Source organism: Mustela putorius, unplaced genomic scaffold (genome assembly GCF_011764305.1).
Source record: "Mustela putorius furo isolate JIRA1106 unplaced genomic scaffold, ASM1176430v1.1 tig00003850_pilon_pilon_pilon, whole genome shotgun sequence".
NCBI lineage: Eukaryota > Metazoa > Chordata > Mammalia > Carnivora > Mustelidae > Mustela > Mustela putorius.
This window is the reverse complement of record NW_025422002.1, coordinates 8184766-8201480: the sequence shown is the minus strand read 5'-3', so window position 1 is coordinate 8201480 and position 16715 is coordinate 8184766. Positions and strand designations below refer to the sequence as shown.

Sequence of the window (16715 nt, the reverse complement as noted above, 5' to 3'; positions counted from 1 at the left end):
TCCCCCCATCCTGGCACTTCTGTTTCCCTTGGTTTCTTCATATAACTTGCCATAGTCTAACATTCTCAGTCTCTTTTATCTATTTAAAGTCTATCCAAGTGACTCTTAATCTCACAAAACAAACTGAGGGTTGCTGGGGGGAGGGGGTTTGGGAGAAGGGGGTGGGATTATGGACATTGGGGAGGGTATGTGCTTTGGTGAGTGCTGTGAAGTGTGTAAACCTGGTGATTCACAGACCTGTACCCCTGGGGATAAAAATATATGTTTATAAAAAATAAAAAATTAATTTAAAAAAAAGTATATCTTCAGGATGCCTGCATGGCTCAGTCAGTTAAGCATCTACCTTCAGCTCAGGTCATGATCCCGGGGTCCTGGGATCCAGTCCCATGTTGGGCTCCCTGCTCAGCGGATTGCCTGCCTCTCCCTCTGCCAGTCCCCCTGATTGTGCTTCCTCTCTTTCAAATAAAAAAAAAAAATTAAAAAAATGTCTGTCTTCCCTCTACCACCTTACTGACTATAGACTGGGGAATCTATCTCCGTCATTTCCTGCTGCTTCCTCAACCTACGCAATAATGCCCAACCCATGGACACATGTGCAATTAGTTAACTCATTCAATCTTCATGATAACATCTTGAGATATATATTACTGTCATTTCTCATTTTACAACAGAGGAAACTGAGGCACAAAAAGATCAAGTAATTTGTCCAGGATATCAGAAATGACTACTTTTATTGTTGATGTCCACACTCTTGAATATGGTAGTTATGTGAGACAGGCTTTCATAGTAAATTTCTTTGTCTTTACCCAGCTCTGGGGCCAAAGTCATTTAACCTCTGTGAGCCTCTATTTTCTCATTAGTAAATGGGTGGATGTTAACATCTATACATCTATTCAGAGTTTGGTGTGGACTTGTTTTTTTTTTTTTTTTAAAAGATTTTGTTTATTTGACAGACAGAGATCACAAGTAGGCAGAGAGAGATGGAGAAGCAGACTCACTGCTGAGCAGAGAGACCAATGTGGGGCTCGATCCCAGGACCCTGGGATCATGACCTGAGCTGAAGGTAGAGGCTTTAACCCACTGAGCCACCCAGGCACCCCTGGTGTGGAGTTTTAAAGAGAAAATATATACAAAGCGTTCAGTCTAGAGACCGATGCATAGAGAATGCTCAACCATTGATACTCCAGACTTGATCATTTGCACCATAATTTTTTAACAATCCCAAGTAGTACACTGTATGGTAGATCTACAATGCATTTAACCACTTTCCTTTGGCCAGGCATTTCAATTCTGATGAATATTTGGTTACCTCCACCTTTGGGAAAATGTCCAATTTCTTCCTTATCCTAAACTCTTAGAAATGGAACTACTAGGTAAGAAGTCATTTATATTCTAAAAGCTCTTGGTGCATAGCATTAAACAGGCCCTTCTTATGACTTGATCAGTTTAGTGATGTGGTAGAGGTCTTAAATATCGCTATGATTGCAATTATATTATAACATCCAGTATACCAAGTTAACATATTGTATATCTTAAATTTATACAATATTATATATCAAATATATTTCAATTAGAAAAAGGAAAAAAAACAGATGTTATCATCCATTTGTAATTAATAAGAATATCCATTTTCATTCATCTGAATTTTCAGTCACCACCATATATATATATATATATATATTTAATTTTTTATTTTTTATAAACATATATTTTTTATCCCCAGGGGTACAGGTCTGTGAATCACCAGGTTTACACACTTCACAGCACTCACCAAAGCACATACCCTCCCCAATGTCCATAATCCCACCCCCTTCTCCCAAACCCCCTCCCCCCAGCAACCCTCAGTTTGTTTTGTGAGATTAAAAGTCACTTATGGTTTGTCTCCCTCCCAATCCCATCTTGTTTCATTGATTCTGCACTATTGGGTATTTACCCTAAAGATACAAACGTAGTGATCCAAAGGGGTACGTGCACCCGAATGTTTATACCACCATATATATTAATAGATTTTTCCATCTTGAGTATTCTGAAGACTAAAAAATGGTTTGAGATTGGATATTTTTATAAATGATTTGGTAATTAATTAAAAAAATAACTTCCACAATCAGTTCCTCCAATTTAGAAGGGCTCTATCTAAGAGTGCCTGATTGTCTTTGAAATTTGCCTTGTTTGTGCAGTCTTCAAGAACATACTGCTCTGGCCAATCTTTCTCATTTCTTTCAATAAAGCAACTTTTTAATGGCTTTTTACTCCAAAATAGATTCATTCATTTATCTCACCCACTGAAATTCACTGAGCATTTACAAATTCCAGTCCCTGAGTTACCATTTGGGACCATAGAGATCCAGAGTAGAGCCAGACAAACCAAGTGCTTGCACTCAAGGTACTTATATTTATGAGGAGACAGAGGCAAAATTATGTGAACAACAACTACTGATACTACTTATTGAAAAACAGGAAGAAACAGGATATAATGGGCTAGAGAGAACTTTAGCTGGGATGGAAGAGTTAAAGGACCCCTTTGAGATAAGTCTGGAAGCTGAAATCTGAATGATGAGAAATAATAGTTTTGGAAGACAGCATTCTCGACAGATGGCACATCCTGTATAAAGGTGCTAGGAAGAAAATGGTCACAGTATGTTCAGGGGCAAGGGTTAATAACAGCAAGATGAAGAGAAATCAGCAAGCATGAGAAGCACAGGAAATGGGGGTCAGAAAGATCCACTTAGGCAGGGGCAGCAAACTTTTTTGGTAAAAGACCAGATTATAAGTATTTTCTGCTTTGCAAGCCATATGATCTCTGCCACAACAGCTCAACTCTGTCATTGTAGCATGAAAGCAGCCACTGGCAGTATGTAAATGAATGATCATGGCTGTGTTCCAATAAAACTTTATTTATGAAAACAAGCAGCTGGTTAGATTTAGCCCACCAGCCAGTTTGTGACCCTTGTTCCAGATCCCACAGACTCTAAGGAAGAGTTTAAATGCTATAATTTGCATGGTGACAAAGAGGCAATACTAATATTCACACTACTACTACTGCTACTAATATCTATGGGAAGCCACTGGGGAATTCTTTTTAAGAAAAGAGAGGGATAGGATTCCCAATTGTTGGGGTGTCAAGGCTTGACTTGTTACAGATCCTGAAATATCAATGTTAAGTAACAAGGGCCATTCTCAAAGACAAACTATTTGTAAACTCTCTTTCTGAGAATATCTGGCTCAGGGGTGGTAGGCACTGGAAGGAAAAAAAAATAGTGTTATTACAGGGAACATTTGCTGTTTCGGTGCATCTACTAACGCGTTGTTTTTAGACCCATGCAATGGGAAGCACTGGATCAAAAAATTGATCGTTGATTATAAGCCAAGCAATCAGTTGGAACATAAAGCTGAGTGGAAGTACACAGACACGTTAGAGAGACAATTTTCAATTTGAGGCACCTGAGGACCCGTTAGAGACACCAGCACTTTTGTGTCAGGCAGACTGATTGCTGGCATCACTGTTCAGGAATCATTCCCTCACATTTTCCTTTCCTAACAGCTGTAGTGGGAAACTGGATTTCTATGACAAAATGAAACAATAGGCCCTTTCATTTCCCAAAGCTCTTTATTAGGACCTAAAATTTAACGAGCTCACTTACCAGTCATCCACACAGCTCAAACCCTAGCATCAGATGGTGAGTCTCCTCTGCCATAAGCATTCTTACAGTAGCCAGTTCATTTCCTGTCAGCTGTTTGCCTCTGTCTATTGTTTTTTAGCTTTTGTCCCATATTTTCAACAGTGGAAAATCTGAAGATGCTGAGCCCGTTCCCCACTACACTCTAACTGGGTAATGCCCCAATTTTGAAATTAACACACAGGTGCCAAAGTCTGATAAAACACTTAACCCTACTCCTGTCCACCCAGCAAGAATTCTGGGAAAAAGCAATGAGGAATTAGATTGAATTTCACTATGCAAATTGGAATTATCTATGTGGTTCTTGGTCTCTCAGTTAAATTTTTTTAAAAAAATGAAAATGCACAAAATACTTCTACACCTCAAGATCTGGAACATTAAACAAAGACATAATTATTTTATTTCTGGGTTAAAACTAAGCACTCAGTTCAGCTGGCTTTAGGTGCAGCACCAGATAGTGGCCCTTGTCTCATCAACAATGCAATTTGGCCATGGTATCCCAACCTAGTCACTTTGACAGGGCACTGGGAAGGTTACCAGAGAAACACAATGGACTTGATCAAATTGGAAAATTCAGCCAGCTTAAATACCTAGTCTTGGATGTGAAAACCCAATCATTGCAAGCTGATCTGGGGTTTTGGGGTTGTTGGCCAGAATCTCTCAGGTGTGAACAATTGAATTCTTATATATAAATCAAGCCTCATTGGAAACAATTTTAGCTTCCTAAAAGTGATAAATCAGCAAAGCATATCACATCAACGTTTAAAGTGAAATTGAAAAGACTGCAGTATAAGAAAGAAAACGGGACTTCCTGTTTCAGGCATTCAGTTGCCCATTTTTACTGGTAACCCATTGTGCCTGACTGAGGTTCCTCCTTCAAGTGGTTAGGGATATTTGAGAATCTCAAGGAATTGTTAATTTAGTGGTGTTGACTTGTCCTTTACATTCCTTGCTATAACGTACACTCAGACTTTCCCTGTAATTTCTCTGTTGATAGTTTGTATACTCTTCTCTTCCCCCAAAACTCCATGTACATGAGACCTGAATAGGGAAGTGTGGTTTTGTTCAGAGTTGAGAGTTGAGAAATTCCACATGAGTCCTTTTGAGGTCTAATTTCTTTCTTTTTTTCTTTTATTTATTTATTTTTTGTTGTTGTTTTTATTTTTTTGGATGTTGCTCAATTCCTGATGCACTGACTTCCCAACAGCTTTATGGCCAAATTCAGCCAGACCTAGGAGCCAAATGTGGTACTATGCTGGACTAGAAAGCTACAAAAGGCACAGGTGAACAAACTTGGCCATCTGAGATTTTACAACTCCACAGCAGATGGCAGGCACCATGATTCTAAGATCCAAGTGCCAGTCAGTTGAGGACAGCTTTATTCATTGGGAAATGCTTATAATTCATAAGCCAGAGCCTGTTATTATCCTTGGAAGAAACCAGAGTGGCAGTAACACAGTCTGGAAACCCAAAACCAGGGAGACCATGGACAGGAAATATTTCTAAATCTATATACTCTTCAAAGCCATTCTTACCAACGCTCATAATATAAATCAACAAGTACTGTGTTGTAGTCTTCTCCTGTAGGTTCTTCTCTACATGGGGACAGAGAGTATAGAGTGGAGGCAGTGTTCCCCAGTCTCCTCCCCGCCAAGCATCCTATGGAGTAGCGAATGGAACAGAATTCTAATTCTCAGATCCCAGGTAACACTCCCTGGTATGGGAGGTTTTTGGCTCCTTTACCGAAAGAGAAGTAAAGGTAGGGACAGCTGGATACCAGCTCTAATCCAATGTTTTTCTTCAAGAGATTTGTCTTAATCTTCCTCATTCTTTGAATTATATACTATCATGGAACCAAAAGTCTAAATATAGGAAAAATCCACTTAAATCATCACTGATAACCACTGTCTATCTCTCCAGGTTAGCATTTCACATATAAATTATAAAATGTTCTGCACTAAGTAAACTTACTGTTTACTTACTACATTACTGGGTTTTTGGCTCGTTTTCTTTTTGTTGTTTGGTTTTGTTTTCTTTTTGTTGTTTGGTTTCTTTTTGTTATTTGGTTTTTGTTGTTTATTTTGTTGTTTGGTTTGCTTGTTTGTTTTAAAGATCCATTTATCTATTTGAGAGAGACAGAGAGAGAGGGCACACAGGCACTCAGAGTGCAGGGAGGGGCGGAGAGAGAGAATCTTCAGCCCAACTCTTTGCTGACCATTGAACCTAACATGGGGCTTGATCCCAGGACCCGAGAACATTACCTGGGCTGAAACCAAGAGTCATACATTTAACCAACTGAGTCACCCAGGTGCTCTTTGTTTGTTTTTTTATAAAAGGATATAACTCAGAAACAGCCTGACGGGAGAGCTGCATAATGCCTAGGTATGGGGAAAGGATACAGAGATTTCCTGCTCTTGAAGCACGGCATTTTCCCTAAATCTCAAAGCATTCATCAACCTGGAGACTCTCCAAACCCTGTCCTCTTGGTATTTTATGAAGCCTTCATTATAGGCATTATTGATTAAGTCACTTGTCAGTGGCAATCCATTCAACCTGCAGGTCAGGCAGTGGGACTGAAAGTTCCAACTTTCTAATAACATGGTTGGCTCTCTTGGTAACCAGTCCCTATCCTTCAGTAGGGTCCAAAAGTCACCTCATTAACATAGCAAAAGATACTTTTATTGTTTTCATCTCTTCATAAATTCCAGGGGTCCTAGGGGTTCTGTGCCAGAAGTGGAACAAAGAGTAAACATATCCTTCTTATTATAAATCACAATATCACAACTATCATGCAAACCATAACTCATAAGCAAAGAGGAATCTTTTGAAACCATAAATCCAACAATGTTCCACACATCGCTGCTCTAAAATTCACTGCAGAACATTTCCCCCTTCTTGACTAAAAAACAAAATCAAGCATACAGGGTCCTTCAAGAATTCACCTCTCCCTGCCTCTTCAGAGTTCATTTCTAACATTCCTCTAATCCATACTAACTCCTCTACTTTCAGCTTCCTCAAATACAGGACTATTTTACCTCCTGCAGACTCTCTTGCCTTAACCTACAAAACAGTCTTTGCTAAGGGGACCCTGGGGTGGCAGGATACACTTTTCCTTTACTGAGCATTTACCATGGGCTATAGAGTATTTGAAGAGCTCTTATATTGTAACTCATTTATACAATTCTAGTTTCATCACTGATATAGTTTATAGTTTCAGTACTGGCACATAGGTTTATAGGCATAAGAGTTTACAGGCTCTTATGCCTATAAAGATTAAGTTTCAAGAAACTAGAAGAGGAGGAGAGAAGGAAGAGGGTTTCTGGCAAAGCAGTTTTTAATGCAACTGATGTATGATAAACTGAACACATTTGAAGCAAGAAATTTGATTAGCTTTAACATATGCATGTGTCTGTGAACCCACCGCTACAATCAAGAGAGTGAACACATACATCACCCTCCAAATTTCCTTGTGCTCCTTTGTAATTCTTCAGTCCCCCACCCATCCCCAGCAAACAAATGATCTGCTTTCTCTCACTGGAGATTAATTTCAAAGTTAAAACTATTTTGCTCTAAGTAGAATTATACAGCTAATATTCTTTTTGTCTGTATTTCTTCAGTGAGCCTAATTATGTAGGATTTAACCAAGCTGTTGGACATATCAATAATCCATTGCTTTTTACTGCAGTATTCCATTCTATGGCTAGACCACAACTTATCTATTCAGCTATTGATGGGCATTGGGCTGTTTCCAGTTTCTGACTATTAAAAGTAAATCTACAAAAAAAAAAAAAATATGTGCAAATGTATGTGGGTTCATTTCTCATGGGTAGAGAGACGGGAGGAACGGCTAGAGTAGTACAGAAGGTGCATGCTTAACATTTTAAGAATCGTCCCAACTGTTTTCCAAAGTGGTTGACTAACTTGCACATTCCCACTAGCATTATGTGAGAGTTCCAGTTGTTCCACACCCTTACCAGCACCCTTACCAGTACTTTGCTTAGTACAAAACTGTACTAAGCAATTTAAAGATCTTATTTTCTCCTACACACACCTAGAAGTAGGAATGATTATACACATTGGGCAGATGGAGGAACCTAGGGCCTAAAAGGTTAAGTGACACATTCGCACCATGTACAGTGATTAGGTTCAGAGCACCACAGCATGACAGGGTATGGAGGAATTGCCCTCTAGGACCACAGGGTACCTGGGACCTGCAAAAAATACTAAGTAGAGCAGTATTATGGTCTGGGCTATGGGTAACTCAGGATCCCAAACCTGGATATGGCGGCCCCTGATGCTCACCAGCAGACTGTTCCATTATGATTTCCCATGCTTTGAGAAGAGTTGTTTCTGAAAATAACAGGTGGCCTTTGATGCTCAGAGAAATGCCAAAGAACAGATTTGTCTGACGTCCTGGTACTATTTATAAAGGAGGCCTGGGTCCTTGGAACTGTATCCTTTGGAGGCTGAGATCTCAAAGTGAAAGACACTTTGGACTCTCAGGGGACACCCCACAGAGGACTGGTTCAAGACTTGCTGAGTATTTCGTTTTAGCAGCAATTTCTCTTTCCTGAGCACCTCTCTGTTCAAACCTCTGTTCAGGGCCTTTTCTTTTAATAGAGTAAGCTATTTCCTTATTCTCACTCAGTTCAGTTTTACAAAGGCTCTTGAATTTTAGCTGCTGAACTAGCTCTTCTGGCTAAAGAAAGGGACTAAGATGGTGAAGACTCCAGTTATCCTAGTGATGGCACTAGAAATTAGCTGATACATCATGAGGGGAGTACAGGAGAGCATTATCCCAAGCCATTGACTAATACCAGACATGCAAACAGCTGGTTTCAAAGTTCTGTCTGGAGAGGAGCTCAGTTATCATCAAGGTCGCAGCAGGAAGCGGAAAGGAGATGGTTCCATATGCTTCTGTTATGGATTTGAACGGACAAAACTGAACAACAGAAGCAAGACCTCAGCCACCAGTATGCTTGCCCATCACAGCATGAGTATACAAATGACCTCAGCCTGAGCTATGCACTGGGACACTTTTCTCAATTATGTTTAGATGCAAGGTGAAGGTAAGAATTTTTGTTTTAAAAGACATTTGTATTTGTGTATGAATATGTGTATATCTATGTATCTAGAAGAGAGTCATCAAACTGTTGGCAACAACTATAAACGGCGAATGAGAGAGAGTCCTTTCTCTTGCCTTTAGTGGGCAAATTAAATAGTGGGCAATTGCTACTTGCAAAATTCAAAAAAAGAAAAAAGTATCTCTAAGCGTATCTCCATTTCAGGAACAAAGCAGCATATAACACAAAAAGAAAGATAAGGCATATTATGTTCTCATATTCTTTTAATGTTCAAAATGTTCAAAGCAGCTTTCAAACCTGCTTTATCTTTTCTAGTCCCGCAGGCCTTCTTCAAACCAGCACCATCTTTTGTCCATCTATTACAAGAGCTACTTGACTTTGTTTTCTTAACTCCAGCTGCTTCACCTTTGCTCAAGTACTGTCCCTGGAATTCACATTCCAAAATACCCTGTGTTGACGTTCTTCCCACCTTTATAAACTTGTCTTGGCTTAAAGGGATAAATCCAAAGAGAGTTCTCCGAAATTTGGATTCGCTGCTCTTCACTACACCATTAACTCTTTTACAGAGCCCAGGCCTCCAAAATCAAAGGGTGGCTGGGGGGAGGAGGGGTGGATTGCATCTGAGGGAAGACCCTGCATAATTCAACATAAGCATGAGGGAAAATATCAGCCTGAGAAAGGAAAGCAGGTATTTCAGTTTACTAGTTCTAGTATTTAAAATTAACTTGGTCCGTCACTTTGAAAAGATGAGATTCTTGCCAATAGTTCAATTTGGGAATGAAATGTTGGGGTTCACCCCGTTTTAAAGTTTTCCCATAAAATGCGGTTCTATTAAGTTTTATTCTTATACCCCCATATTTGCAAGAGTCAAAGCTGCATTAAGCGTCATCTGTCTTCAGTCTCCGTGCCATGTGGTGAGATTGCCGTCCCATACTTTTTGACAGTGGATGTAATTTCTCACTGGGCTATCATAGTGCTTCCTCTGCCTGCTAACTTCAGTCCACTTGTCATTTTTCCATGAAGCAGGAGTGGAGTTCCTGTTTTTGGGTGCCCGTCCTGCATTCCTTGTGTGACAACTACAGGATGCCTCACAGTTTTCAAAGTTGGTTTGAAAATATTACTCCCATAACAATAAATCTTGGAACACCGCATTAAAAACTAGTGATCCAAAGGGGCACGTGCACCCGAATGCTTATAGCAGCAATGTCCACAACAGCCAAACTATGGAAAGAACCTAGATGTCCATCAACAGATGAATGGATCAAGAAGATGTGGTATATATACACAATGGAATACTATGCAGCCATCAAAAGAAATGAAATCTTGCCATTTGCCACAACATGGATGGAACTAGAGCGTATCATGCTTAGCGAAATAAGTCAAGCAGAGAAAGACAACTATCATATGATCTCCCTGATATGAGGAAGTGGTGATGCAACATGGGGGCTTAAGTGGGTACGAGAAGAATAAATGAAACAAGATGGGATTGGGAGGGAGACAAACCATAAGTGACTCTTAATCTCACAAAACAAACTGAGGGTTCCTGGGGGGAGGGGGTTTGGGAGAAGGGGGTCGGATTATGGACATTGGGGAGGGTATGTGCTTTGGTGAGTGCTGTGAAGTGTGTAAACCTGGTGATTCACAGACCTGTACCCCTGGGGATAAAAATATATGTTTATAAAAAATAAAAAATAAAAAAAAAATAATGATGTATTGAATAGGGATTAATATAACACAGTAAAACTTAAAAAAAAAAAAAAAAGAAATAAAGAAAATACTATTCCCAAAGAGAGCTAGGACTGCCCCTTTCTGTATGGCATTGTGAAAATTCATTCATTTATTTATTTATTTTTTTAAAAGATTTTATTTATTTATTTGACAGAGAGATCACAAATAGGCAGAGAGACAGACAGAGAGAGAGATGAGGAGAAGCAGGCTCCCTGATGAGCAGAGAGCCCCATGCGGGACTCGATCCCAGGCCCTGGGATCATGACCTGAGCCGAAGGCAGAGGCTTAACCCACTGAGCCACCCAGGCGCCTGGCATTGTGAAAATTTAGAAGAGATGCGTAATCAGAGACAAAATAAAGACTAATTTAAGCACACTCCTATTTCCCTATTGTTTATACTTAACCAGATTAATTTTAATGAAAGCCACCCAATGGCTTTTGCATAAGGACAGCAAAGCTGAATGGGAAGAGATATCAAAGGTCATTTGTCAGTGCCCAGTATTAATCAGAAATGACACATGGATTTCAGATTTCTTCTAGTTCTGACTTATTGGTAGTGGCCTCCTAAAGACTGTGTTGATAAGGATTTTTTTAAAACTGCACCTTGGTTCAAGGGAAGCTCACTGTAATTGATTATCAGTGTCTGCGTAGGGCATGGATTAGGAAATGTTTACTTAATTGACAAATATTTCTGATCCCTAATATCAGTCCTAGGTTGGTCTGCTTTTTGTTCAAATTCTGGGGAGCTATCTGCTACATGTGGATGATCAAAATATTGGTTTATAGTCCAAACCCCTCTAGAAATACTCCCGGGACATATTCTTCCTGTCTTCTTGCTACCTCTGGTTGCAGGGCCAATGCCTTGGTCCTGCCTTGTAAGGTCTCTGGCTACAACCTTGGAGTTAACACTTCATTCAGACCTTCTGAGCCTAGGCTTTGTCTTTGTGAATAATGTCTTTCTTACCTCCTGGTTCCTTGATGTCTGGATTTCCTAGTTGCTTGAGATGAGAGTTAATATGTTCCTAAAGGCTCTAAAACTAGAGATCAGGAAATATTTAAATGACACATTTTGTAGATTAGGAAGAAAACGCTCAGGTAGTTTTAAGAAGCATGCTTGGTTTGCACTGATAAACTTCCAGCATGCTTGTTACAAAATCCAGCATTCTATGGCCATCCTATTGCCCTATTGAACCAGTCAGGAGGAGCAGATACAGAATATTTCTAAAAACAAGTTCCAATGGTGATTATCAGAGACACAAGTTTGAGAACCATCGGGTTAAGAACCCTGAGCTGGTTCAGAGATTGCTAATAGTAACCTTATGTCTGTCATCTAGTGAAATAATGCAGTAAAAAACAAAGAATTTGATTATTTAAGTGTTGTAATCCATGCTGTTCTATTCAGCTGTGTGCAGAAGAATGGCCTGTGGGTGGCATTATAGAAGACACACACTCCTTCCTGTATGCAACTACTCTTTTTTCATATTTTCCTCTGAGCAGAAAATGCCTCAATCCTTTACTTTCTCCTGTTCTCATCAACCTCCTACCTAAACAAACATACATACAGATGGGAAGACCACTGGGACCCTCCAACTCCTCTCATGTTATATCAAGGTCTACTTTGTCTTTACTTTGTCTTTGCAGAGCTAAGTGATGTAGAGCTTGTCTCCTCATCCATGTGTAAAAAAAAAAAATAATGATACACTGGTTTACCTAGGAAGTTCTGACAACAACTGGCTAAAAAAACTGGATAATCATAGTATCTTCAGGGTTTCTCAGATCTTGGAAAGGTAGCTTATGTCCTTCCTACCTGAAGCATGCTCTTTTCCAGGTTGCATGCAAAAAAGATAGATAAGCCACAAACCAAGCCTTTGTGTTCTTGGAAAGTAATCTAGTCCTCTAACAGCTCTTACTGGTATATAGCCATGGGACATTACCACACTTCACTAGACCAGCTAACTCCAACCTTGCTATTACTCAACTATTTGCAGTGTTTCCTTGAATCATTTCAGTCATCTAAATAGAATTCCTAAAATCAAGGATTGTTCTCTTATGGCTAAAGTTTACCTCTTCCATCCCTGACCATGTTGCATGATCCCCATTCTAAAAATCACAGGATTAGCAACAATAAAACAAGATAACTGTAATCTCCTGCATCCTTCACAAAAGCAAAAATATACTGAGGGTTGATGTTTCACAACAAAACAAACATTTCTCATCCTTTATGCTGTGCTAACAAACTCAAGTGGTAAGAACTTTCACAAAGATATCCCTAGCATAATCAGAATGGAACTCAATTTCCTAAGACAGTAAATAGTTATTACTGAACTCACTGCCTAATCTTTTTTTTTTTCCTCTTACAATGGAATTTTTCCACTTAAAACACTCAAATTGCTTGATCTAAACAAAAATGTAAGGGCTGTGATTCTGAATATTGCTAGCTTAGCAATGATGCCTTTTTCTGTTATCTCTGTTGCATTTGGCAATTTGCCACTTTCCATAATTTAAATTCCATGGTTTCATGTACAAAAACTATTTTTAACTTAACACTCATGCTTCTGTAGCCATATGCCTATCTTTAAGATGTGTGAATTTCCATATAAAATTTACTGTTCCCATTTGGCAATTTAGTACCTTTAATTGTGCCAATCAACCACATAAAACATCATAACCTACTGAGAATATATGAAGAAAAAATACATTTCTTCTCAATCTAGGATATCAAGCACACTACTTAAAGACAGCTTAATTTTTCTTGCGGTTCAGTTCTAACAGCTCAAGGCCTTGTAGAACAAGTGGAATCACTGAATTCAATTCCTGAAACCTGGTATCATTTTCAGGTTTTTAAGCAAGTCAATTATACACTTAACCTTACTGAAAAGATTCATAGTCATGACTAGAAATGACAAATGAAATGGTAGACCCTTGTGGTGTCAAATAACATTACACCAAGGCCCATCTTTAAGACAGCTGCAGATGTTCCTGTCTTTTGCATTCCCCAAGAATAAATTTATAAGAAAAGGATTTAATGTTTGTAGCCTGTTACATAAGCAATTGTGTTTGTTTTAATAAAAAAAAATTATTATCTTCATAGGCTTCGATGATACACATCATTTCCCATAAAAAGTTCAATGGTTATCAACTTACCAGCATACATTTGGGAAATTCTTTTTCTTTTCTCTCTATTGCATTTCACTACCCTAACTCATATTTTACTATTCCCTTGGCCCAGGGATAGATGGAAGTAATAAAATGCAATTCAAGTTGGTTTCACAGACAGTAAACATGCATTATGAATTTGAAACATACTGTTGGAAACATACTATGCTCGTTGAACATATATTTTAGAACTTCCTCTTAGACACTTTATGACTAAAACCATATCTGGAACCACTCACTGTCTTTGGTTGCAGAATTCTTTGTGGTTTTATAACATATGCATTTAAACAAAAAAAGAAAAAAAGAAACAAACAAGACCCCCAAACCCACACAGTCCAAACTGATATCTTCTGAATCAAACAGTTTAGGTGAAATATATCTCCTCTGGTGGAACACCAAATGTCATTAATTATAGGATTCTATGAGAATCTAAGTAACAAAGAAAAATTCAGATTCGACTAATTCCTAGAGGCACAGATTAGTGAATTTGTAGAGATACCTACTTCAGTCCTTGCTTTCTTCATGCAGGGCACTAAGTCCTTGAATGTTTTATGGACTTCTCCAAAGTAACATGGAATCAGGCTAGACTCCCTGTGTTCTAACTTCTAACCAAGCCATAAGTGTACTCTCTCTGATACAGCACACCAGTTAGGGCTCTAGGTCTTGGTTCTGGTTTCAGTTGTACTGCCCTGCCAAAGCTGACTTCACTGAATGAAGGACAATGCATCTTATTAAGACCAACAAATTAAAACTGCCTAATTTGCATATCTACAAAACCATATCCAGGTGAGTATAAAAGTCAGATGTGTATGAATCTCATCTAGAATCAACGCTTTAGTTTTGCCTAATTTGCATGCCTGTCAAATCCACAGCTAGACATGCATTCATAGCTTTAGGATTCAACACATTAGGGCTGCCTAACTTACAGATTCATACAAATGCATAACTCTATGTGGAGAATATGTATACTAACTATATCTGGGACAACACATTAAGGCTCACTAATTCTGAACTTCCATCACTTGACGACACTTGCTCTGCTACATACTGTCCCTCCCATTGCTAGAAAGTTGAATCTCTGGTAACTCTCTGAATCATTTGATGCGATTAATGTATATCTAGTTTTAGGGAGCTGAGGGTGGAATGATAACCAAAACTTCCCTATATTCATCTATTATACACATACATATATATGTGATATGCAAATGGAAAATATTCAAATGGACAACTCATACATGGTGTTGCTCACACACTAGATCCAATCCACAGTGACAGCCTAGATGGTCACTAAGAGAGAGAGGGAGCTAGTAATCACCATCCCTATCCTAATGAAGGACTGTGGCCTTTTTCTTTTATCCTAAACAGAGGGGTGTAACAAATGCATTGGAAGGTTTAATTTGGACAGATCACACAATTTTATACTGGATAATCTCTCGCTATGATGAGTAGTTCTATCATCAATTAACATAAAAAATTTACCTTTGGTTGGTTTCCAGTGAAATAAACATGGCACAATTCCCTGCAGTTTTTAGATTTCTATAGAATTGATGCTTAGTAATTCAGGATATAAAAGTTCTCGTTCTATATAATCAATTTGGTTCCAGTATTTACAAAAACAAACATATTCTGAAATGAACAGGGTGATGTGCATTTTCACTTACCTTTTCCGCTGACTGTGCAGTGCCAAAAAAAATGGGAATGAAGGCAAGCCACACTATACATGTCGTGTACATAGTGAATCCAATGGGTTTGGCTTCATTAAAATTCTCTGGGACACCCCGAGTCTTGATGGCATACACAGTACATGTGACCATGAGAAGAATGCTATATCCCAAGGAGCAAATGATTTGGAGATCTGTAATGTCACATTTGAGAACTCCCCTGGCCTGCTCAGGGTTCATTGTCTTATGTTCATCATAGTCTATGATGATGTTGGGTGGGTCAACACCAAACCAAATGAAAACACCTAGAAGCTGAACTGATATTAAACTGGAAGTGATGGCCAGCTGTGATGTCGGGCTTATGAGTCTGGGAGCTGTAACTGATTTCTTGCCCTGCTCAAATATGCGATAAATCCGATTGGTTTTTGTCAAGAGGGCTGCATAACTGATGCACATACCCAAGCCCAAGAAAACTCTCCGGAAAGAACACACTGCCACATCGGGTTTGGCTATCATCAGGAAAGTGATAATGTAGCAAAGAAAGATGCCAGTCAACAAAACGTAGCTCAGTTCCCGCCCAGATGCCCGGACAATGGGCGTGTCATTGTAGCGGATGAAAGTGGCCATGACAAAGATGGTGGCGATGATTCCCAACATTGCTAGGAAGACAGGGATTACAGCCCAGGGGGAATGCCATTCTAGTTTGATGATGGGGATATCCTGGCAGCCAGTTCGGTTTTCATTGGGCCTCTGGTCGTAGGGGCAATGTTGGCATGTCATCTCATCAAACTGGTACTGGTAGCCGTCGCAAGGCTCACAGGTCCAGCAGCATGGAGTTCCCTTCTGTGTCTTCTTTCTTTGCCCAGGCTTGCATGGCAGTGTGCACACTGAGGGGGGGATCTCCCGGACTCCTTTACCCCACTGCATGTCCTCTATCTGCAGCATAAGAAATGAGAAGGTGTAACTGGCGGATTAGTTCAGAGAAAAGGAAAAGAATGGAATATAAGTGATAGCAGAAGCATTTGAGACTTGACAACATTAAGGGACTACTCCCCCCGCCCCCACAGTCAGTATGAACTACAACTAAGATTTGACCCCAACTATTCCACCCCGGGATCCTTACTTCTCACCACTATGGAGTGTGCCAAACCTGCCTGATTCTAAGAATTCCCTGTGGAAACTATTAAAAGTACAAATCCCCTGTTCCTACCCTAGACCTGCCAAATAAGAATATGCTAAAAATAAAAATAAGTAAAAAGACCTTGGGCTCTTCAACAAATGCCCAGAGGAGTCTTGTGATAAATCACAATAAAAATCTTCAGTAATGCAAAAAGTTACACACATGTCCATTATTAGCTGCTTTAAAAAAATGTTTTAAAATTATTTTGAATGATATTGCAATGTTGACC

At 39.3% G+C, this 16715-nt stretch overlaps 1 protein-coding gene across 2 annotated transcripts in view; it reads right to left on the bottom strand.

The window, feature by feature from the left end:
• GRM7 (glutamate metabotropic receptor 7) overlaps positions 1 to 16715 on the bottom strand; it is a 911662-nt gene that overhangs the window by 158203 nt on the left and 736744 nt on the right. For both annotated transcript variants that reach the window (XM_004738422.3, XM_045063251.1), the window contains exon 8: positions 15307 to 16242. In XM_004738422.3, coding sequence (XP_004738479.1) covers positions 15307 to 16242 — 936 coding nt within the window. The remainder of the gene's footprint in view (positions 1 to 15306; positions 16243 to 16715) is intronic.